At 42.8% G+C, this 23,215-nt stretch overlaps 1 protein-coding gene across 1 annotated transcript in view; it reads left to right on the plus strand.

Annotated features, from left to right (window-relative positions):
- polq (polymerase (DNA directed), theta) overlaps window positions 1–23,215 on the plus strand; it is a 137,447-nt gene that overhangs the window by 50,621 nt on the left and 63,611 nt on the right. The window contains exons 13-22 of the mRNA XM_052516108.1: window positions 676–740; window positions 798–884; window positions 2,237–2,620; window positions 4,335–4,528; window positions 8,620–8,744; window positions 8,885–9,128; window positions 9,215–10,718; window positions 16,574–17,048; window positions 17,612–18,397; window positions 23,192–23,215. The exon at window positions 23,192–23,215 is cut by the window's right edge and continues 81 nt beyond it. Coding sequence (XP_052372068.1) covers window positions 676–740; window positions 798–884; window positions 2,237–2,620; window positions 4,335–4,528; window positions 8,620–8,744; window positions 8,885–9,128; window positions 9,215–10,718; window positions 16,574–17,048; window positions 17,612–18,397; window positions 23,192–23,215 — 3,888 coding nt within the window. The remainder of the gene's footprint in view (window positions 1–675; window positions 741–797; window positions 885–2,236; window positions 2,621–4,334; window positions 4,529–8,619; window positions 8,745–8,884; window positions 9,129–9,214; window positions 10,719–16,573; window positions 17,049–17,611; window positions 18,398–23,191) is intronic.

Below are 23,215 nucleotides of genomic sequence, written 5' to 3' on the forward strand. Positions count from 1 at the left end.
TGATATGAGTCTGGAAGGAGAGTTTACAGTCTAGCCAGACACCTAGGTACTTATAGATGTCCACATATTCAAGGTCGGAACCATCCAGGGTGGTGATGCTGGTCAGGCGTGCGGGTGCAGGCAGCGAATGGTTGAAAAGCATGCATTTGGTTTTACTAGCGTTTAAGAGCAGTTGGAGGCCACGGAAGGAGTGTTGTATGGCATTGAAGCTCGTTTGGAGGTTAGATAGCACAGTGTCCAATGACGGGCCGAAAGTGTATAGAATGGTGTCGTCTGCGTAGAGGTGGATCAGGGAATCGCCCGCAGCAAGAGCAACATCATTGATATATACAGAGAAAAGAGTCGGCCCGAGAATTGAACCCTGTGGCACCCCCATAGAGACTGCCAGAGGACCGGACAGCATGCCCTCCGATTTGACACACTGAACTCTGTCTGCAAAGTAATTGGTGAACCAGGCAAGGCAGTCATCCGAAAAACCGAGGCTACTGAGTCTGCCGATAAGAATATGGTGATTGATAGAGTCGAAAGCCTTGGCAAGGTCGATGAAGACGGCTGCACAGTACTGTCTTTTATCGATGGCGGTTATGATATCGTTTAGTACCTCACCCCCTTTCTCCCCCCTGCCCCCGACTCTCCCTCTACCCCCATTCTCCCTCGTCCCTTTACCTCATCTAGGGGAGAGTGTGTTGGTGTGTCCAGGAGGCAGGAGCCTGGTGAAGAGGGAGGGGGAGGGCCTAAAAGCATGGGCCATCCTGTGTGTCTGAAATATGGATTTTATTTGTACATTTATTACCCAGGACAGCTCTCTGCAGCCAATCAGCAGCTGCCTGGTGAAGAGGGAGGGGGAGGGCCTAACCACCAGCATGCTCCGAGCCATCCTGGAGGTACTGACCTCTAACCCCTGAAATATAGATTTTATTTGTACATTTATTACCATAGACTAGGATAGACAGTCTATACCTGTACCTGTCACCTACAGTATATACCTGTACCTGTCACCTACAGTCTATACCTGTACCTGTCACCTACAGTCTATACCTGTACCTGTTACCTACAGTCTATACCTGTACCTGTCACCTACAGTATATACCTGTACCTGTCACCTACAGTCTATACCTGTACCTGTTACCTACAGTCTATATCTGTACCTGTCACCTACAGTATATACCTGTACCTGTCACCTACAGTCTATACCTGTACCTGTCACCTACAGTCTATACCTGTACCTGTCACCTACAGTCTATACCTGTACCTGTTACCTACAGTATATACCTGTACCTGTTACCTACAGTCTATACCTGTACCTGTTACCTACAGTCTATACCTGTACCTGTCACCTACAGTCTATACCTGTACCTGTCACCTACAGTATATACCTGTACATGTCACCTACAGTCTATACCTGTACCTGTCACCTACAGTCTATACCTGTCACCTACAGTATATACCTGTACCTGTTACCTACAGTCTATACCTGTACCTGTCACCTACAGTCTATACCTGTCACCTACAGTCTATACCTGTCACCTACAGTATATACCTGTACCTGTCACCTACAGTATATATCTGTCACCTACAGTCTATACCTGTCACCTACAGTATATACCTCTCACCTACAGTATACCTGTCACCTACAGTATGTCACCTACAGTATGTACCTGTCACCTACAGTATGTACCTGTCACCTACAGTATGTACCTGTCACCTACAGTCTGTACCTGTCACCTACAGTCTGTACCTGTCACCTACAGTCTATACCTGTCACCTACAGTCTATACCTGTCACCTACAGTCTATACCTGTCACCTACAGTCTATACCTGTCACCTACAGTCTATACCTGTCACCTACAGTATATACCTGTCACCTACAGTCTGTACCTGTCACCTACAGTCTATACCTGTCACCTACAGTCTATACCTGTCACCTACAGTCTATACCTGTCACCTACAGTCTATACCTGTCACCTACAGTCTATACCTGTACCTGTCACCTACAGTCTATACCTGTCACCTACAGTATATACCTGTCACCTACAATCTGTACCTGTCACCTACAGTCTATACCTGTACCTGTCACCTACAGTCTATACCTGTCACCTACAGTCTGTACCTGTCACCTACAGTCTATACCTGTCACCTACAGTCTATACCTGTACCTGTCACCTACAGTATCTACCTGTCATCTACAGTATCTACCTGTACCTGTCATCTACAGTATCTATCTGTCTCCTGTCAGATCATTGTTGGGGGCGTGGCCAGCTCTCCCCAGGATGTGAGGCTTTATGCTTCCTGTACGCTGCTGGCTGCTGGTGCCCGCTCTGACACCACAGGAGGGGAGACGGGAGGAGGAGTGCGGGAGGGAGCGATAGAGGCATGCGTGGAATGGTTGATTGAGAATGAGTTCATATCTATCCAAAGAGAGGGTAATGAGAGGGGTAGAGGGGGAGAGTGGGATGAGAGAGGGGGGGCAGGAGGACAAGAGAGGTACTGCCCCACCCACCTGGGTTCTGCCACCCTCTCCTCCTCTCTCTCACCTCCCGAGGCACTGGGCATCTTCTCAGATCTACAGAGAGCCATGAAGAGCTTCGTATTGGACAACGACCTACACACACTCTACCAGGTACCCCCCATCCTCCAGATAACTCCTGTGTTTGTATCCTCCAGATAACTCCTGTGTTTGTATCCTCCAGATAACTCCTGTGTTTGTATCCTCCAGATAACCCCTGTGTTTGTATCCTCCAGATAACTCCTGTGTTTGTATCCTCCAGATAACCCCTGTGTTTGTATCCTCCAGATAACCCCTGTGTTTGTATCCTCCAGATAACCCCTGTGTTTGTATCCTCCAGATAACCCCTGTGTTTGTATCCTCCACTGTGTTTGTATCCTCCAGATAACCCCTGTGTTTGTATCCTCCAGATAACCCCTGTGTTTGTATCCTCCACTGTGTTTGTATCCTCCAGATAACCCCTGTGTCTGTATCCTCCAGATAACTCCTGTGTTTGTATCCTCCAGATAACCCCTGTGTTTGTATCCTCCAGATAACCCCTGTGTTTGTATCCTCCAGATAACCCTGTGTTTGTATCCTCCAGATAACCCCTGTGTTTGTATCTGTGTTTGTATCCTCCAGATAACCCCTGTGTTTGTATCCTCCATCCTCCCCTGTGTTTGTATCCTCCAGATAACCCCTGTGTTTGTATCCTCCAGATAACCCTGTGTTTGTATCCTCCAGATAACCCCTGTGTTTGTATCCTCCCCCTGTGTTTGTATCCTCCAGATAACCCCTGTGTTTGTATCCTCCAGATAACTCCTGTGTCTGTATCCTCCAGATAACCCCTGTGTTTGTATCCTCCAGATAACCCCTGTGTTTGTGTCCTCCAGATAACCCCTGTGTTTGTATCCTCCAGATAACCCCTGTGTTTGTATCCTCCAGATAACCCCTGTGTTTGTATCCTCCAGATAACCCCTGTGTTTGTATCCTCCACTGTGTTTGTATCCTCCAGATAACCCCTGTGTTTGTATCCTCCACTGTGTTTGTATCCTCCAGATAACCCCTGTGTTTGTGTCCTCCAGATAACCCCTGTGTTTGTATCCTCCAGATAACCCCTGTGTTTGTATCCTCCAGATAACCCCTGTGTTTGTATCCTCCACTGTGTTTGTATCCTCCAGATAACCCCTGTGTTTGTATCCTCCAGATAACCCCTGTGTTTGTATCCTCCACTGTGTTTGTATCCTCCAGATAACCCCTGTGTCTGTATCCTCCAGATAACTCCTGTGTTTGTATCCTCCAGATAACCCCTGTGTTTGTATCCTCCAGATAACCCCTGTGTTTGTATCCTCCAGATAACCCCTGTGTTTGTATCCTCCAGATAACTCCTGTGTTTGTATCCTCCAGATAACCCCTGTGTTTGTATCCTCCAGATAACCCCTGTGTTTGTATCCTCCAGATAACCCCTGTGTTTGTATCCTCCAGATAACCCCTGTGTTTGTATCCTCCAGATAACCCCTGTGTTTGTATCCTCCAGATAACTCCTGTGTTTGTATCCTCCAGATAACCCCTGTGTCTGTATCCTCCAGATAACTCCTGTGTCTGTATCCTCCAGATAACCCCTGTGTTTGTATCCTCCAGATAACCCCTGTGTTTGTATCCTCCAGATAACCCCTGTGTCTGTATCCTCCAGATAACTCCTGTGTTTGTATCCTCCAGATAACTCCTGTGTTTGTATCCTCCAGATAACTCCTGTGTTTGTATCCTCCAGATAACCCCTGTGTTTGTATCCTCCAGATAACCCCTGTGTTTGTATCCTCCAGATAACTCCTGTGTTTGTGTCCTCCAGATAACTCCTGTGTTTGCTGAGTGGACCACAATAGACTGGTACCAGTTCTGGTGTCTGTGGGAGGGGCTTGGCTCATCCAATAAGAGAGTAGCAGAGCTGGTTGGTGTTCAGGAGAGCTTCTTGGCTCGGTCTGTTAGCGGGAAACTGATCGCCAAGACAGACAGACAGAGACGACAGATGGCCATACACAAACGGTACAGCGTAACACACACCACGGTTTCCCTTTTGGAGAGAAAACATTTTTGAATTAAAAGTTGATCAATAAAATTTGTGCTGGCCAATTTTCCCGGGGGAGAAAAAACAAATCCCATTGCGAAAATGTATTGTTGTTTAATACCAGCGGATGTAGTGAGAGCTGCTGCTTCAGCCTGTCTCACCTTGCTTCAAAGTAGCCAGAACCAGACCAAACAGGCAGCCTATTATTATATAAAGACTTCTATATACCATTGAAACCAGTAGTCTATTATTATATAAAGACTTCTATATACCATTGAAACCAGTAGTCTATTATTTAATAAAGACTTCTATATACCATTGAAACCAGTAGCCTATTAATTAATAAAGACGTCTATATACCATTGAAACCAGTAGTCTATTATTTAATAAAGACTTCTATATACCATTGAAACCAGTAGCCTATTAATTAATAAAGACTTCTATATACCATTGAAACCAGTAGCCTATTAATTAAGACTTCTATATACCATTGAAACCAGTAGCCTATTAATTAATAAAGACTTCTATATACCATTGAAACCAGTAGCCTATTAATTAATAAAGACTTCTATATACCATTGAAACCAGTAGCCTATTATTTAATAAAGACTTCTATATACCATTGAAACCAGTAGCCTATTAATTAATAAAGACTTCTATATACCATTGAAACCAGTAGCCTATTATTTAATAAAGACTTCTATATACCATTGAAACCAGTAGCCTCTTCTATATTGAAACCAGTAGCCTATTATATAAAGACTTCTATATACCATTGAAACCAGTAGCCTATTAATTAATAAAGACTTCTATATACCATTGAAACCAGTAGCCTATTATTTAATAAAGACTTCTATATACCATTGAAACCAGTAGCCTATTAATTAATAAAGACTTCTATATACCATTGAAACCAGTAGCCTATTATTTAATAAAGACATTGAAACCAGTTCTATATACCATTGAAACCAGTAGTCTATTATTATATAAAGACTTCTATATAATTGAAACCAGTAGTCTATTATTTAATAAAGACTTCTATATACCATTGAAACCAGTAGTCTATTATTATATAAAGACTTCTATATACCATTGAAACCAGTAGCCTATTAATTAAAAAGATTTAATCTATATACCATTGAAACCAGTAGCCTATTAATTAATAAAGACTTCTATATACCATTGAAACCAGTAGCCTATTATTTAATAAAGACTTCTATATACCATTGAAACCAGTAGTCTATTAATTAATAAAGACTTCTATATACCATTGAAACCAGTAGTCTATTATTTAATAAAGACTTCTATATACCATTGAAACCAGTAGTCTATTATTATATAAAGACTTCTATATACCATTGAAACCAGTAGCCTATTAATTAATAAAGACTTCTATATACCATTGAAACCAGTAGCCTATTAATTAATAAAGACTTCTATATACCATTGAAACCAGTAGCCTATTAATTAATAAAGACTTCTATATACCATTGAAACCAGTAGTCTATTATTTAATAAAGACTTCTATATACCATTGAAACCAGTAGTCTATTATTTAATAAAGACTTCTATATACCATTGAAACCAGTAGTCTATTATTATATAAAGACTTCTATATACCATTGAAACCAGCAGTCTATTATTATATAAAGACTTCTATATACCATTGAAACCAGTAGCCTATTATTTAATAAAGACTTCTATATACCATTGAAACCAGCAGTCTATTATTATATAAAGACTTCTATATACCATTGAAACCAGTAGCCTATTATTTAATAAAGACTTCTATATACCATTGAAACCAGCAGTCTATTATTATATAAAGACTTCTATATACCATTGAAACCAGCAGTCTATTATTATATAAAGACTTCTATATACCATTGAAACCAGTAGCCTATAACCCTAGTTATATTACCAACCCATCAGAGTAGTTGATAATCCTAGTAGTTGATAATCCTAGTAGTTGATAATACTAGTAGTTGATCATCCTAGTAGTTGATCATCCTACTAGTTGATCATCCTAGTAGTTGATCATCCTAGTAGTTGATCATCCTAGTAGTTGATCATCCTAGCAGTTGATCATCCTAGCAGTTGATCATCATAGCAGTTGATCATCATAGCAGTTGATCATCCTAGCAGTTGATCATCCTAGCAGTTGATCATCCTAGCAGTTGATCATCCTAGCAGTTGATCATCCTAGCAGTTGATCATCCTAGCAGTTGATCATCCTAGCAGTTGATCATCCTAGTAGTTGATCATCCAAGTAGTTGATCATCCAAGTAGTTGATCATCCTAGTCATAAAACACAACTCTAGTCATATTAGCAACGGTATTTTCCCTGGAACGAACATTTAATTGTAGCCTACTGCCTTGTTATAGCCCTACTGCCTTGTCATAGCCCTACTGCCTTGTTATAGCCCTACTGCCTTGTTATAGCCCTACTGCCTTGTTATAGCCCTACTGCCTTGTCATAGCCCTACTGCCTTGTTATAGCTCTACTGCCTTGTCATAGCCCTGCCTTGTCATAGCCCTACTGCCTTGTTATAGCCCTACTGCCTTGTCATAGCCCTACTGCCTTGTCATAGCCCTACTGCCTTGTTATAGCCCTACTGCCTTGTTATAGCCCTACTGCCTTGTTATAGCCCTACTGCCTTGTTATAGCCCTACTGCCTTGTTATAGCCCTACTGCCTTGTTATAGCCCTACTGCCTTGTTATAGCCCTACTGCCTTGTTATAGCCCTACTGCCTTGTTATAGCCCTACTGCCTTGTTATAGCCCTACTGCCTTGTTATAGCCCTACTGCCTTGTTATAGTCCTACTGCCTTGTTATAGTCCTACTGCCTTGTGTGCATTGCTGTGCTTATAATGTGAAGAAATAATAGTTTATCAACATTTTAAGATAAACGTTCATTGCTTTTTAAAGTTGAATTACCATAATCTAAATGTTGTGTTAATATGAATTACCATAATCTAAATGTTGTGTTAATATGAATTACCATAATCTAAATGTTGTGTTAATATGAATTACCATAATCTAAATGTTGTGTTAATATGAATTACCATAATCTAAATGTTGTGTTAATATGAATTACCATAATCTAAATGTTGTGTTAATATGAATTACCATATTCTAAATGTTGTGTTAATATGAATTACCATAATCTAAATGTTGTGTTAATATGAATTACCATAATCTAAATGTTGTGTTAATATGAATGACCATAATCTAAATGTTCTGTTAGTATGAATTACCATAATCTGAATGTTGTGTTAATATGAATTACCATAATCTAAATGTTGTGTTAATATGAATTACCATAATCTAAATGTTGTTTTAATATGAATTACCATAATCTAAATGTTCTGTTAATATGAATTACCATAATCTAAATGTTCTGTTAATATGAATTACCATAATCTAAATGTTCTGTTAATATGAATTACCATAATCTAAATGTTCTGTTAGTCTGAATTACCATATTCTAAATGTCATGTTAATATTAATTACCATAATCTAAATGTTGTGTTAATATGAATTACTATAGTGTGAATGTTCTGTTAATGTGAATTACCATAATGTACTGTTCTGTTAATGTGAATTACCATAATGTTCTGTTAATGTGAATTACCATAATGTACTGTTAATGTGAATTACCATAATGTACTGTTCTGTTAATGTGAATTACCATAATCTAAATGTTCTGTTAATGTGAATTACCATAATGTACTGTTCTGTTAATGTGAATTACCATAATGTACTGTTCTGTTAATGTGAATTACCATAATGTTCTGTTAATGTGAATTACCATAATGTACTGTTAATGTGAATTACCATAATGTACTGTTCTGTTAATGTGAATTACCATAATCTAAATGTTCTGTTAATGTGAATTACCATAATGTACTGTTCTGTTAATGTGAATTACCATAATCTAGATGTGATTTCTGTCATTCTGATCACCGTGGTTGGACACCCTAATGGGTTACGCACCCAATTCATATGGGTCTGGTACGTTTAAAAAAATATATATGTTTTTAAATAAGAACAAATTCTTATCTTCAGGTTCTTCACTACTCTGGTCCTTCAGGACCTTGTCAATGAGGTTCCTCTGGGTACCGTGGCAACCAAGTACAACTGTAGCCGCGGACAGCTACAGTCTCTACAGCAGTCTGCCTCCACGTATGCAGGTAAACACACACAGCCCTGCCCAGGTAACACAGTAGTCTTTTTCCTCCCCTAGGTAACAGTGTTCTGTTAGTTACTTCTGTCCCCGCATGTCCCAGACCATGCTGTAACCACAGTAACGGTGCGGTTTCCTGTCCCGTAGGCATGGTAACGGTGTTCTGCCGGCGGCTGGGATGGCACAGCTTGGAGTTACTCCTGTCCCAGTACCAGACCAGGCTGTGCTTTGGGGTCCAGAGGGAACTGGTCGACCTGGTCAGGGTCTCACTGCTGAGCGCAACAAGGGCACGAACACTCTACGACCAGGGCCTCGCTACGGTGGCCCAGCTGGCCAGGGCAAAGGTCACTGAGGTGGAGAAGGCCCTACGCAAGGCTGTCCCCTTTAAGAGGTTAGGAGGAGGGAGGAGAGTGTGTTGTAAAGGGCTGGTGGTGGTGGTGGTGGTGATGATGATGATGATGATCTCTTCCTCTCCAGTTCTCGTCGTGCGATGGATGAGACCGAGGGGGAGGCAGCCGAGAGGCGGAGCTTACGGTGTGTCTGGGTCAGTGGGGGGCGTGCTCTAACAGAACACGAGGCAGCCATTGAAATCGTGTCTGAGGCCAGGCTCCTCCTCCAGCAAGACCTCGCCCTATTGGGGGTGACCTGGGACCCAGCGACACTGCCCACAGAAACACGCCCTAACAACGACCATGACAACGACTCACCTGAGACACAGCGGGACCGGTCCAAATCCTGGAGAGATAAAGAGATGAGGTTAAATGAGAAGAAAGAGATGGAAGACGGAGGGAGAAACGTGGTTGAACAGAAAGAGGTAGAGGGGAGAGAGAAGAACGAGGGAGAGAGGACAGGGGAGGAGCAGAGAGGGAGAGAGAAGAACGAGGGAGAGAGGACAGGGGAGGAGCAGAGAGGGAGAGAGAAGAACGAGAGAGAGAGGACAGGGGAGGAGCAGAGAGGGAGAGAGAAGAACGAGGGAGAGAGGACAGGGGAGGAGCAGAGAGGGAGAGAGAAGAACGAGGGAGAGAGGAAAGGGGAAGAGCAGAGAGGGAGAGAGAAGAACGAGGGAGTGGAGGTGGGAGAGAGGGAAGAGAGAGGAGTAGAGGTGGGAGAGAGGGAAGAGGGAGGAAGCGAGGAAGACCCTAACCTTCCTGTCTGTGACAGGAGAGGTATAAACACCCAGGACTTAGCTGAACTAGTCAGTAGCCCTCACCCCCCTCTCAATCCCTCCAACCACCCCTTCCACTCTCGCCCTCCCCGTTTCAGAGCCCCCACCTCCCGAGTGGAGGAACCTCTGACCAGTGTTTCTGGGGGGACAGTAAAGAGGGACGGACTGGGCATGGCAGGGAGATCTCCTGCACAGGCATGTAGAAGACAGCCGTCCACAGCTCTGAGGAAAGTACTGCGCTCTATACACTCAGAGAGGAGGGAGGAGGAGGAGAGGAGGGAGGAGGAGGAGAGGAGGGAGGAGAGGAGGGAGGATGAAAAGAGGGGAGAGAGAGAGGAGGAGGAGAGGGGAGAGAGAGAGGAGGAGGAGGAGAAGAGGGAGGATGAAAAGAGGGGAGAGAGAGAGGAGGAGGAGGAGGAGAAGAGAGAGGAGGAGGAGAAGAGAGAGGAGGAGGAGAAGATGGGAGAAAGGGAGGAGAAGAGCGTAGAGAAAAGAGAGAGTGAGGAGAGGAGGAGAGGAACGTTGTTTAAACTTCCTCCTAAAACACTACCAGTCCCTGCCCTGATCTCGGTTTCTACCCCAAAGTCTGCACCTCTCCTCCAGAGCAAGGCACCACCAGAGGTCCCTGTCCCCCCTCCTCCCTGCCTCCTCTCCCCTGTCCCTCCTCCTCCCTGCCTCCTCTCCCCTGTCCCTCCTCCTCCCTGCCTCCTCTCCCCTGTCCCCCCTCCTCCCTGCCTCCTCTCCCCTGTCCCTCCTCCCTGCCTCTTCTCCCCTGTCCCCCCTCCTCCCTGCCTCTTCTCCCCTGTCCCTCCTCCTCCCTGCCTCCTCCTCCTGTCCCTCCTCCTCCCCCTCCTCCCTGTCCCCCTCCTCCCTGCCTCCTCTCCCCTGTCCCCTCCCTCCCTGCCCTCTCCCTGTCCCCCTCCTCCCCCTCCTCTCCCCTGTCCCTCCTCCTCCCTGCCTCCTCTCCCCCGTCCCTCCTCCTCCCTGCCTCCTCTCCCCTGTCCCCTCTCCTCCCTGCCCCTTCTCCCCTGTCCCTCCTCCTCCCTGCCTCCTCTCCCCTGTCCCTCCTCCTCCCTGCCTCCTCTCCCCTGTCCCTCCTCCTCCCTGCCTCCTCTCCCCCGTCCCTCCTCCTCCCTGCCTCCTCTCCCCTGTCCCCTCTCCTCCCTGCCTCTTCTCCCCTGTCCCTCCTCCTCCCTGCCTCCTCTCCCCTGTCCCTCCTCCCCTCTTCCTCTCCTCTGCCCAAGCCCCAGCTCTTTCTCTCTCTTTTGTAGTCAAACGCCGGAGGGTGGAAGAGCAGGATAGGTGTGGGTCTCCTGAACTCTACGAGGAGGAGGGAAGGTTTGGGGATAGTTTGGAGTTGGACACTCAGACTGAGAGAATGATTCTACTACAAGACCAGAGAGAGGAGAGGGAGAGAAAGTGTGCTAACTCACAGCATGAGAGAGGAAGGAGGGAGAAGCGTGGAGAGGAGGAGAGAGGGAGGGAGAAGCGGGGAGAGGAGGAGGAGAGAGGAGGGAGGGAGAAGGTGGAGAGGAGAGAGGAAGGAGGGAGAAGGGTGGAGAGGAGGAGAGAGGAAGGAGGGAGAAGGGTGGAGAGGAGGAGAGAGGAAGGAGGGAGAAGGGTGGAGAGGAGGAGGAGAGAGGGAGGGAGGAGGAGAGAGGAAGGAGGGAGAAGGGTGGAGAGGGGAAATCCACCGACGTTAACCCACCGAACCCCTCAACAGTCAACAGTATCCATGGCAACCCCCATACCTATGGTTTCCATGACGACGCTGCGCCCAGATACAACTTATCTCTGACTGACAGCCAGATGGAACAGATCCTCGACAACCAGGTACACACACACACACTCACTCAACCACAGCCACCACATTGATGGTGGCGATGATGATGATGGTGGTGATGATGATGATGGTGTTTATGATGGAGATGGTGTTTATGATGATGATGGTGTTTATGATGATGATGGTGTTTATGATGATGATGGTGTTTATGATGATGATGGTGTTTATGATGATGATGGTGTTTATTATGGAGATGGTGTTTATAATGATGGTGTTTATGATGATGATGGTGTTAATGATGAGTATAGTGATGATGGTGTTTATGATGATGATGGTGTTAATGATGAGTATAGTGATGATGATGGTGTTTATGATGGAGATGGTGTTTATGATGATGATGGTGTTTATTATGGAGATGGTGTTTATGATGATGATGGTGTTTATGATGGAGATGGTGTTGGTGGTGTTTATGATGATGATGGTGTTTATGATGATGGTGTTTATGATGGAGATGGTGTTTATGATGGAGATGGTGTTTATGATGGAGATGTTGTTTATGATGATGATGGTGTTTATGATGATGATGGTGTTTATGATGATGGTGTTTATGATGATGGTGTTTATGATGATGGTGTTTATGATGGAGATGGTGTTTATGATGATGATGGTGTTTATGATGATGGTGTTTATGATGGAGATGGTGTTGATGATGGAGATGTTGTTTATGATGATGATGGTGTTTATGATGATGATGGTGTTTATGATGATGATGGTGTTTATGATGATGGTGTTTATGATGATGGTGTTTATGATGGAGATGGTGTTTATGATGGAGATGGTGTTTATGATGGAGATGGTGTTTATGATGGAGATGGTGTTGATGATGATGGTGTTTATGATGGAGATGGTGTTTATAATGATGATGATGATGGTGTTTATGATGATGATGGTGTTTATGATGATGGTGGTGTTTATGATGGAGATGTTGTTTATGATGATGATGGTGTTTATGATGGAGATGGTGTTTATAATGATGATGGTGTTTATGATGATGGTGTTTATGATGGAGATGGTGTTTATGATGATGGTGTTTATGATGGTGTTGATGATGGAGATGGTGTTTATGATGATGGTGTTTTTGATGGAGATGGTGTTTATGATGATGGTGTTTATGATGATGATGGTGATTATGATGGTGTTTATGATGGAGATGGTGTTTATGATGGAGATGGTGTTTATGATGATGGTGTTTATGATGGAGATGGTGTTTATGATGGTGTTTATGATGGAGATGGTGTTTATGATGGAGATGGTGTTTATGATGATGATGGTGTTTATAATGATGATGGTGTTTATGATGATGATGGTGTTTATGATGGAGATGGTGTTTTATGATGATGGTGTTTATGATGATGATGGTATTTATGATGATGATGGTGTTTATGATGGAGATGGTGTTTATGATGATGATGGTGTTTATGATGGAGATGGTGTTGTATGATGATGGTGTTTATGATGATGATGGTGTTTATGATGATGGTGTTTATGATGATGACGATGATGGTGTTTATGATGATGGTGTTTATGATGGCGATGGTGTTTAGGATGATGATGGTGTTTATGATGATGGTGTTTATGATGATGGTATTTATGATGATGATGGTGTTTATGATGATGATGGTGTTTATGATGGAGATGGTGTTTTATGATGATGGTGTTTATGATGATGATGGTGTTTATGATGATGGTGTTTATGATGATGACGATGATGGTGTTTATGATGATGGTGTTTATGATGGAGATGGTGTTTAGGATGATGATGGTGTTTATGATGATGATGGTGTTTATGATGGAGATGGTGTTTATGATGATGGTGTTTATGATGGTGATGGTGTTTATGATGATGGTGTTTATGATGATGATGATGGTGTTTATGATGAAGATGGTGTTCATGATGATGGAGATGGTGTTTATGATGATGGTGTTTTTGATGGAGATGGTGTTTATGATGATGGTGTTTATGATGGTGTTTATGATGGAGATGGTGTTTATGATGGAGATGGTGTTTATGATGGAGATGGTGTTTATAATGATGATGGTGTTTATGATGATGATGGTGTTTATGATGATGATGGTGTTTATGATGATGATGGTGTTTATGATGATGATGGTGTTTATGATGGAGATGGTGTTTATGATGGAGATGGTGTTTATGATGGAGATGGTGTTTATGATGGAGATGGTGTTTATGATGATGATGGTGTTTATGATGATGATGGTGTTTATGATGATGATGATGGTGTTTATGATGATGATGATGATGTTTATAATGGAGATGGTGTTTATGATGGAGATGGTGTTTATGATGATGGTGTTTATGATGATGATGGTGTTTATGATGATGATGATGTTTATAATGGAGATGGTGTTTATGATGGAGATGGTGTTTATGATGATGATGGTGTTTATGATGGAGATGGTGTTTATGATGGAGATGGTGTTTATGATGATGATGGTGTTTATGATGATGATGGTGTTTATAATGGAGATGGTGTTTATGATGGAGATGGTGTTTATGATGGAGATGGTGTTTATGATGATGATGGTGTTTATGATGATGGTGTTTATGATGATGATGGTGTTTATGATGATGGTGTTTATGATGATGATGGTGTTTATGATGGAGATGGTGTTTATGATGGAGATGGTGTTTATGATGGAGATGGTGTTTATGATGATGATGGTGTTTATGATGATGATGGTGTTTATGATGGAGATGGTGTTTATGATGGAGATGGTGTTTATGATGATGATGGTGTTTATGATGATGATGGTGTTTATGATGGAGATGGTGTTTATGATGGAGATGGTGTTTATGATGATGGTGTTTATGATGATGGTGGTGTTTATGATGATGATGGTGTTTATGATGATGATGGTGTTTATGATGATGGTATTTATGATGATGATGGTGTTTATAATGATGATGGTGTTTATGATGATGATGATGTTTATAATGGAGATGGTGTTTATAATGGAGATGGTGTTTATGATGATGATGGTGTTTATGATGGAGATGGTGTTTATGATGGAGATGGTGTTTATGATGGAGATGGTGTTTATGATGGAGATGGTGTTTATGATGGAGATGGTGTTTATGATGGAGATGGTGTTTATGATGATGATGGTGTTTATGATGATGATGGTGTTTATGATGATGATGGTGTTTATGATGATGATGTTTATAATGGAGATGGTGTTTATGATGATGATGGTGTTTATGATGGAGATGGTGTTTATGATGGAGATGGTGTTTATGATGGAGATGGTGTTTATGATGATGGTGTTTATGATGGAGATGGTGTTTATGATGATGGTGTTTATGATGATGGTGTTTATGATGGAGATGGTGTTTATGATGGAGATGGTGTTTATGATGGAGATGGTGTTTATGATGATGATGGTGTTTATGATGATGGTGTTGATGATGATGGTGTTTATGATGGAGATGGTGTTTATGATGATGATGGTGTTTATCATGATGGTGGTGTTTATGATGATGATGGTGTTGATGATGATGGTGTTTATAATGATGATGGTGTTTATGATGATGATGATGTTTATAATGGAGATGGTGTTTATGATGGAGATGGTGTTTATGATGATGGTGTTTATGATGATGACGATGATGGTGTTTATGATGATGGTGTTTATGATGGAGATGGTGTTTATGATGATGGTGTTTATATTGGAGATGGTGTTTATGATGATGGTGTTTATGATGAAGATGGTGTTTATGATGGAGATGGTGTTTTTGATGGAGATGGTGTTTATGATGGTGTTGATGATGGAGATGGTGTTTATGATGGAGATGGTGTATATGATGATGGTGTTTATGATGGAGATGGTATTTATGATGGTGTTGATGATGGAGATGGTGTTTATGATGATGGTGTTTATGATGATGATGGTGTTTATGATGATGATGGTGTTTATGATGATGGTGTTTATGATGGAGATGGTGTTTATGATGATGATGGTGTTTATGATGGAGATGGTGTTTATGATGATGATGGTGTTTATGATGGAGATGGTGTTTATGATGGAGATGATGTTTATGATGGAGATGGTGTTTATGATGATGATGGTGTTTATGATGATGATGGTGTTTATGATGATGATGGTGTTTATGATGGAGATGGTGTTTATGATGATGATGGTGTTTATGATGGAGATGGTGTTTATGATGGAGATGGTGTTTATGATGGAGATGGTGTTTATGATGATGATGGTGTTTATGATGGAGATGGTGTTTATGATGATGATGGTGTTTATGATGGAGATGGTGTTTATGATGATGATGATGTTTATGATGATGATGAAGATGGTGTTTATGATGATGATGATGATGATGTTTATGATGATGGTGTTTATGATGGAGATGGTGTTTATGATGGAGATGGTGTTTATGATGATGATGAAGATGGTGTTTATGATGATGATGATGATGGTGTTTATGATGATGATGGTGTTTATGATGATGGAGGTGTTTATAATGATGATGATGATGGTGTTTATGATGATGGTGTTTATGATGGAGATGGTGTTTATGATGATGGAGGTGTTTATAATGATGATGGTCCTTCTGTAGCTCAGTTGGTAGAGCATGGCGCTTGTAACGCCAGGGTAGTGGGTTCGATTCCCGGGACCACCCATACGTAGAATGTATGCACACATGACTGTAAGTCGCTTTGGATAAAAGCGTCTGCTAAATGGCATATATTATGATGGGGATGGTGGTGGTGATGATGATGATGATGGTTTGGATGATGATGGTGGTGATGATGATGATGGTAAGGATGATGGTGGTGTACTCTTCCTCCCACAGATCTTGGCAGGCGATAATGATGTCGATGATGAACCCTTCCCACCCCCTAACGCACATCGCTCCTCAGTGACCAATGAGAACAGTCTAAACGGCAGTAGCAGCTTCCTATTCGACAGCCTGTACGACAGCTCTTTATTGGCTGGGCTTAGCCACGACTCTCACCAATCAGAGGAAGAGAAGGAGGGGCCTGTTGTCATGGAGACCAGTCTCCTGTCCAACCAGCAGCGGCAACGCAGCGGGCTCATAGCCAATCAGGAGGCAGAGGAACAGGAGGCCGTCCAATGGGGCGAGTCGTCCTTCAACCTATCAGAGTGGGGCGACTCTCTGCTGGTCGGAGAGCACTTCCTAGAGAGGCGGAGCCTGCTGAGACACACGGAGGGACTTCAACACGAACAAGACTACGGTCAGACCGACAGACCCCAACCTGACCATGGGGAAACAGAGCAACAAGGACCTCAACCCAACCACAGCGATGGTCAGACAGACGATCACGGTCGGGGAAAATACACACATGACCAGCGTTTGACGGAGCGACCTCAACACAATCACAGTGGTCTGTTATATGAACCCAAAGACAACCATAACCAGACAGACAGACTGACACAGAACACTGGTGGAGAAGAGGTGGAACCTTCCTGGTCAGAGAGACTGGGAGAGAAGAGGAGAGAGGGGATGAGAAATGTAGTGGGAGAGGAAAGGGGAGAAAAAGGAGGAGATGGAGGGGTTGAGAAGGAGAGAGATGTGAGAGGTGTTGCAGTGTGTGAGAGCAGGCTGTTTAAAAGACCTGCATCACGGAGAGATGGAGGGAGAGAGCGAGAGGAGGAGAGAGAGAAGAGGAGAGAGACTGAACCCTCCCTCCTCTGCAGCCCTGGACTCCAGGACATCTTTGATCGTTGGCCTAGTATGTCTGACCAGCCCTCCCAACACCCTCTGCTGCCACCTGCTCACACACTCACACACACTGCTGTTGACAACCAAGACTCAGACGACAGTTTGACTGGTCTGACTGGTCTAACAGCACTGGTACGTGCTGAGGAGGACAGAGAGACAGGAGAGACCAGTGTGAGATGGGGGGAGATGAGGCAACCCCTGAGGGAGAAAGAGGGGGAGAGACGAGGGGAGACAGGAGAGAACAACGTGAGATGGGGGAGACAGGGGGACAACTGGGAGAGAGAGAAGAGGGGAGATCAGGTGGGGCTCATGGGGACCTCATCCCCCCAACTCAAGAAACTGTTAAACTGACCATCTCCTCTGTCCAATCACCTCACATTATGAGGACTATCAACCAATCACCTTACACCACTAGGACTATCCACCATTCACCTCTCACCACCAGACCTCTCAACCAACCAACTCATATTTCCCATCCTCTCAATCAATCAACCCCCACCCCTCGACCTATCCACCAATCAGCTCACTCCTCCCGCCTCCCTGATCAACCAGCAGTCTCTGTTGGTCCCCAGTTCCTGAAACCAGATCCCAAAACAGACCCTAAACCTCCCCCCAAAACAGATACCAAACCTCCCCCCAAAACAGACACCAAACCTCCCCCTCAACCCAAAACGTTGCTAGACTCTCCTCCTGTCCTCTCCTCCCCCTCATCTCTGACTGACGAGGGCTTCACCCTCCAGCTCTCCCAGGATGCATCTCTCTCTCCCAGCAGCCCTAGCGGTGGGCTGGCCATCATAGACGTGGCGAGCGACAGAACACTGTTCTACACCTTTATAGAGGAGTGGAGGAGGAAGGAGAGGTATTCCCTCGTTCCTGTCTGTCAAACGAAAGAACACGGAGGAGACAGAGGGATTGGAGGGAGGCAGATGAGAGGTAACTACGCACGCATAGACACAATCACACCAGGGCTACAATTTCCTTGCGGAGGCCCTATTGAGTGGCTGTAATGCCTTGCGTCCAATGTGCCCCAGTGATTATGGAGACTATTATTTCTAGCAAACCAGATTCCTTTCTGAAGTTGTTCATTTGCGGTGTCAAATCAAATCAAATCAAACTGTATTTGTCACATAGGCCGAATACAACAGAATACAGTGAAATACTTACAAGCCCTTAACCAACAACGCAGTTCAAGAAATAGAGTTAAGAAAATATTTACTAAATATTTACTAAATAAATTAAAGTAAATTTAAAAAAAAAAGTAATTATTTGATCAAACGGTAACACAAGAAATGTACATAACAGTAACAAGGCTAAATACAGGGGGGGTACGATGAGGGGGGGGTACAGCTTAGTCGAGGTCATTTGTAAAGTGACGATGCATAGGTATTTATCTCGTCTGGTAGGCTCGCGTCACTGGGCAGCTCGCGGCTGGGTTTCCCTTTGTAGTCCGTAATGGTTTTCAAGCGAGCGTCAGAGCCGGTAGGATTCAGTCTTAGTCCTGAATTGAAGCTTTTCCTGTCTGAGGAGTAGCAGGATTTCACATAAGATTCCAGATTACTGTCCCTAGCTCTAGCCTTAAGCCTGGTGCAGATGTTGCCTGTAATCCATGGCTTCTGTTTGGGAAATGTACGTACGGTCACTGTGGGGACGACGTCGTCGATACACTTATTGATGAAGCCGGTGACTGAGATGGTGTACTCCTCAATGCTATTGGATGAATCCCAGAACATATTCCAGTCTGTGCTGCAAAACAGTCCTGTAGTGTATCATCCGCGCCATCTGACCACTTCTGGATTGAGAGTCACCGGTACTTTCTGCTTTAGTTTTTGTTTGTAATCAGGAATCAGGAGCATAGAATTCTGGTCAGATTTGCCAAATGGAGGGCGGGGGAGAGCTTTGAATGTGTCTCTAGAGTTTGTTTTCTTCTTCTATGGTTACACATGTTTCGGATTTAAGTTTGCCTGCATTAAAGTCCCCGGACACTGACTAATGGAATAGTAACTAAAACAGGGACACTGACTAATGGAATAGTAACTAAAACGTGGACACTGACTAATGGAATAGTAACTAAAACGGGGACACTGACTAATGGAATAGTAACTAAAACGGGGACACTGACTAATGGAATAGTAACTAAAACGGGGACACTGACTAATGGAATAGTAACTAAAACGGGGACACTGACTAATGCAATAGTAACTAAAACGGGGACACCGACTAATGGAATAGTAACTAAAACGGGGACACTGACTAATGGAATAGTAACTAAAACGGGGACACTGACTAATGGAATAGTAACTAAAACGGGGACACTGACTAATGGAATAGTAACTAAAACAGGGACACTGACTATAGATCTATAACCTCACACATGTTGCGGCATATACAGGGCCTTCCTAAAGTATTCAGACCCCTTCACTTTTACCACATTTAGGTTTAGGTTGCAGCCTTATTCTAAAATGTATTAAACCATTTTCCCATTTTAAACCATTTACCATTTTCATAAATCTACACATAATACCCCATAATGAAAAAGCAAAAACTGTTTTTTTTAGAAATGTTTGCAAATTTATATTAAAAAACACATCACATTTATATAAGTATTCAGGCTCAAATGTATAAAAAAAAAAACTGAAATATCACATTTACATAAGTATTCAGACACTTTACTCAGTACTTTTTCGAAGCACCTTTGGCAGCGATTACAGCCTCAACTCTTCTTGGGTATAACTTGGCACACCTGTTGGCTGTGTGCTTAGGGTCGTTGTCCTGTTGGAAGGTGAACCTTCGCCCCAGTCTGAGGTCCTGAGCGTTCTTGAGCAGGTTTTCATCAAGGATCTCTCTGTACTTTGCTCCGTTCATCTTTCCCTTGATCCTGACTAGTCTCCCAGTCCCTGCTGCTGAAAACCACCCCCACAGCATGATGCTGCCACCACCATGCTTCACCGTAAGAATGGTGCCATGTTTCTTCCAGACATGACGCTTGGCTTTCAGGCCAAAGAGTTCAATCTTGGTTTCATCAGACCAGAGCATCTTGTTTCTCATGGTCTGAGAGTCTTTAGGTGCCTTTTGGAAAATTCAAAGCGGGCCGTCATGTCTTTTACTGAGGAGTGGCTTCCTTCTGGCCACTCTACCATAAAGGCCTGATTGGTGGAGTGCTGCAGAGATGGTTGCCCTTCTGGAAGGTTCTCCCATCTCCACAGAGGAACGCTGGAGCTCTGTCAGAGTGACCATTGGGTTATTTTTATTTGATACATTTACAAAACATTCTAAAAACCTGTTTACGCGTTTGTCATTATGGGGTATTGATGAGGAAAAATATGCACGCAAAACAAACTGAAGTCTTATCAGAAACGCGTTCCAATGAGCTATTGCATTTTATCCTATAACAGGATGTTGGTGTGCATGTAAACCTACAACAGGATGTTGGTGTGCATGTAAACCTATAACAGGATGTTGGTGTGCATGTAAAGCTATAACAGGATGTTGGTGTGCATGTAAAGCTATAACAGGATGTTGGTGTGCATGTAAACCTATAACAGGATGTTGGTGTGCATGTAAACCTATAACAGGATGTTGGTGTGCATGTAAACCTACAACAGGATGTTGGTGTGCATGTAAAGCTATAACAGGATGTTGGTGTGCATGTAAACCTATAACAGGATGTTGGTGTGCATGTAAAGCTATAACAGGATGTTGGTGTGCATGTAAACCTATAACAGGATGTTGGTGTGCATGTAAACCTACAACAGGATGTTGGTGTGCATGTAAACCTATAACAGGATGTTGGTGTGCATGTAAACCTATAACAGGATGTTGGTGTGCATGTAAAGCTATAACAGGATGTTGGTGTGCATGTAAACCTACAACAGGATGTTGGTGTGCATGTAAACCTATAACAGGATGTTGGTGTGCATGTAAAGCTACAACAGGATGTTGGTGTGCATGTAAAGCTATAACAGGATGTTGGTGTGCATGTAAAGCTATAACAGGATGTTGGTGTGCATGTAAACCTATAACAGGATGTTGGTGTGCATGTAAACCTACAACAGGATGTTGGTGTGCATGTAAACCTATAACAGGATGTTGGTGTGCATGTAAAGCTATAACAGGATGTTGGTGTGCATGTAAACCTATAACAGGATGTTGGTGTGCATGTAAACCTACAACAGGATGTTGGTGTGCATGTAAACCTATAACAGGATGTTGGTGTGCATGTAAAGCTATAACAGGATGTTGGTGTGCATGTAAAGCTATAACAGGATGTTGGTGTGCATGTAAAGCTATAACAGGATGTTGGTGTGCATGTAAACCTATAACAGGATGTTGGTGTGCATGTAAAGCTATAACAGGATGTTGGTGTGCATGTAAACCTATAACAGGATATTGGTGTGCATGTAAAGCTATAACAGGATGTTGGTGTGCATGTAAACCTACAACAGGATGTTGGTGTGCATGTAAACCTATAACAGGATGTTGGTGTGCATGTAAAGCTATAACAGGATGTTGGTGTGCATGTAAACCTACAACAGGATGTTGGTGTGCATGTAAACCTATAACAGGATGTTGGTGTGCATGTAAACCTATAACAGGATGTTGGTGTGCATGTAATTCCAGGCCTGACACACACACCCGACTACATAAGCGTATTGAGTGTTATTGCTGTTTCTATGACTGAGTCCTAGTTATTCATGTTTCTATGACTGAGTCCTAGTTATTCATGTTTCTATGACTGAGTCCTAGTTATTCATGTTTCTATGACTGAGTCCTAGTTATTCATGTTTCTATGACTGAGTCCTAGTTATTCATGTTTCTATGACTGAGTCCTAGTTATTCATGTTTCTATGACTGAGTCCTAGTTATTCATGTTTCTATGACTGAGTCCTAGTTATTCATGTTTCTATGACTGAGTCCTAGTTATTCATGTTTCTATGACTGAGTCCTAGTTATTCATGTTTCTATGACTGAGTCCTAGTTATTCATGTTTCTATGACTGAGTCCTAGTTATTCATGTTTCTATGACTGAGTCCTAGTTATTCATGTTTCTATGACTGAGTCCTAGTTATTCATGTTTCTATGACTGAGTCCTAGTTATTCATGTTTCTATGACTGAGTCCTAGTTATTCATGTTTCTATGACTGAGTCCTAGTTATTCATGTTTCTATGACTGAGTCCTAGTTATTCATGTTTCTATGACTGAGTCCTAGTTATTCATGTTTCTATGACTGAGTCCTAGTTATTCATGTTTCTATGACTGAGTCCTAGTTATTCATGTTTCTATGACTGAGTCCTAGTTATTCATGTTTCTATGACTGAGTCCTAGTTATTCATGTTTCTATGACTGAGTCCTAGTTATTCATGTTTCTATGACTGAGTCCTAGTTATTCATGTTTCTATGACTGAGTCCTAGTTATTCATGTTTCTATGACTGAGTCCTAGTTATTCATGTTTCTATGACTGAGTCCTAGTTATTCATGTTTCTATGACTGAGTCCTAGTTATTCATGTTTCTATGACTGAGTCCTAGTTATTCATGTTTCTATGACTGAGTCCTAGTTATTCATGTTTCTATGACTGAGTCCTAGTTATTCATGTTTCTATGACTGAGTCCTAGTTATTCATGTTTCTATGACTGAGTCCTAGTTATTCATGTTTCTATGACTGAGTCCTAGTTATTCATGTTTCTATGACTGAGTCCTAGTTATTCATGTTTCTATGATGTGGGTAGGTCTTCCCCTGTGTTCCTCAGGAA

Source organism: Oncorhynchus keta, unplaced genomic scaffold (genome assembly GCF_023373465.1).
Source record: "Oncorhynchus keta strain PuntledgeMale-10-30-2019 unplaced genomic scaffold, Oket_V2 Un_scaffold_3664_pilon_pilon, whole genome shotgun sequence".
In the NCBI taxonomy this organism is placed as follows: domain Eukaryota; kingdom Metazoa; phylum Chordata; class Actinopteri; order Salmoniformes; family Salmonidae; genus Oncorhynchus; species Oncorhynchus keta.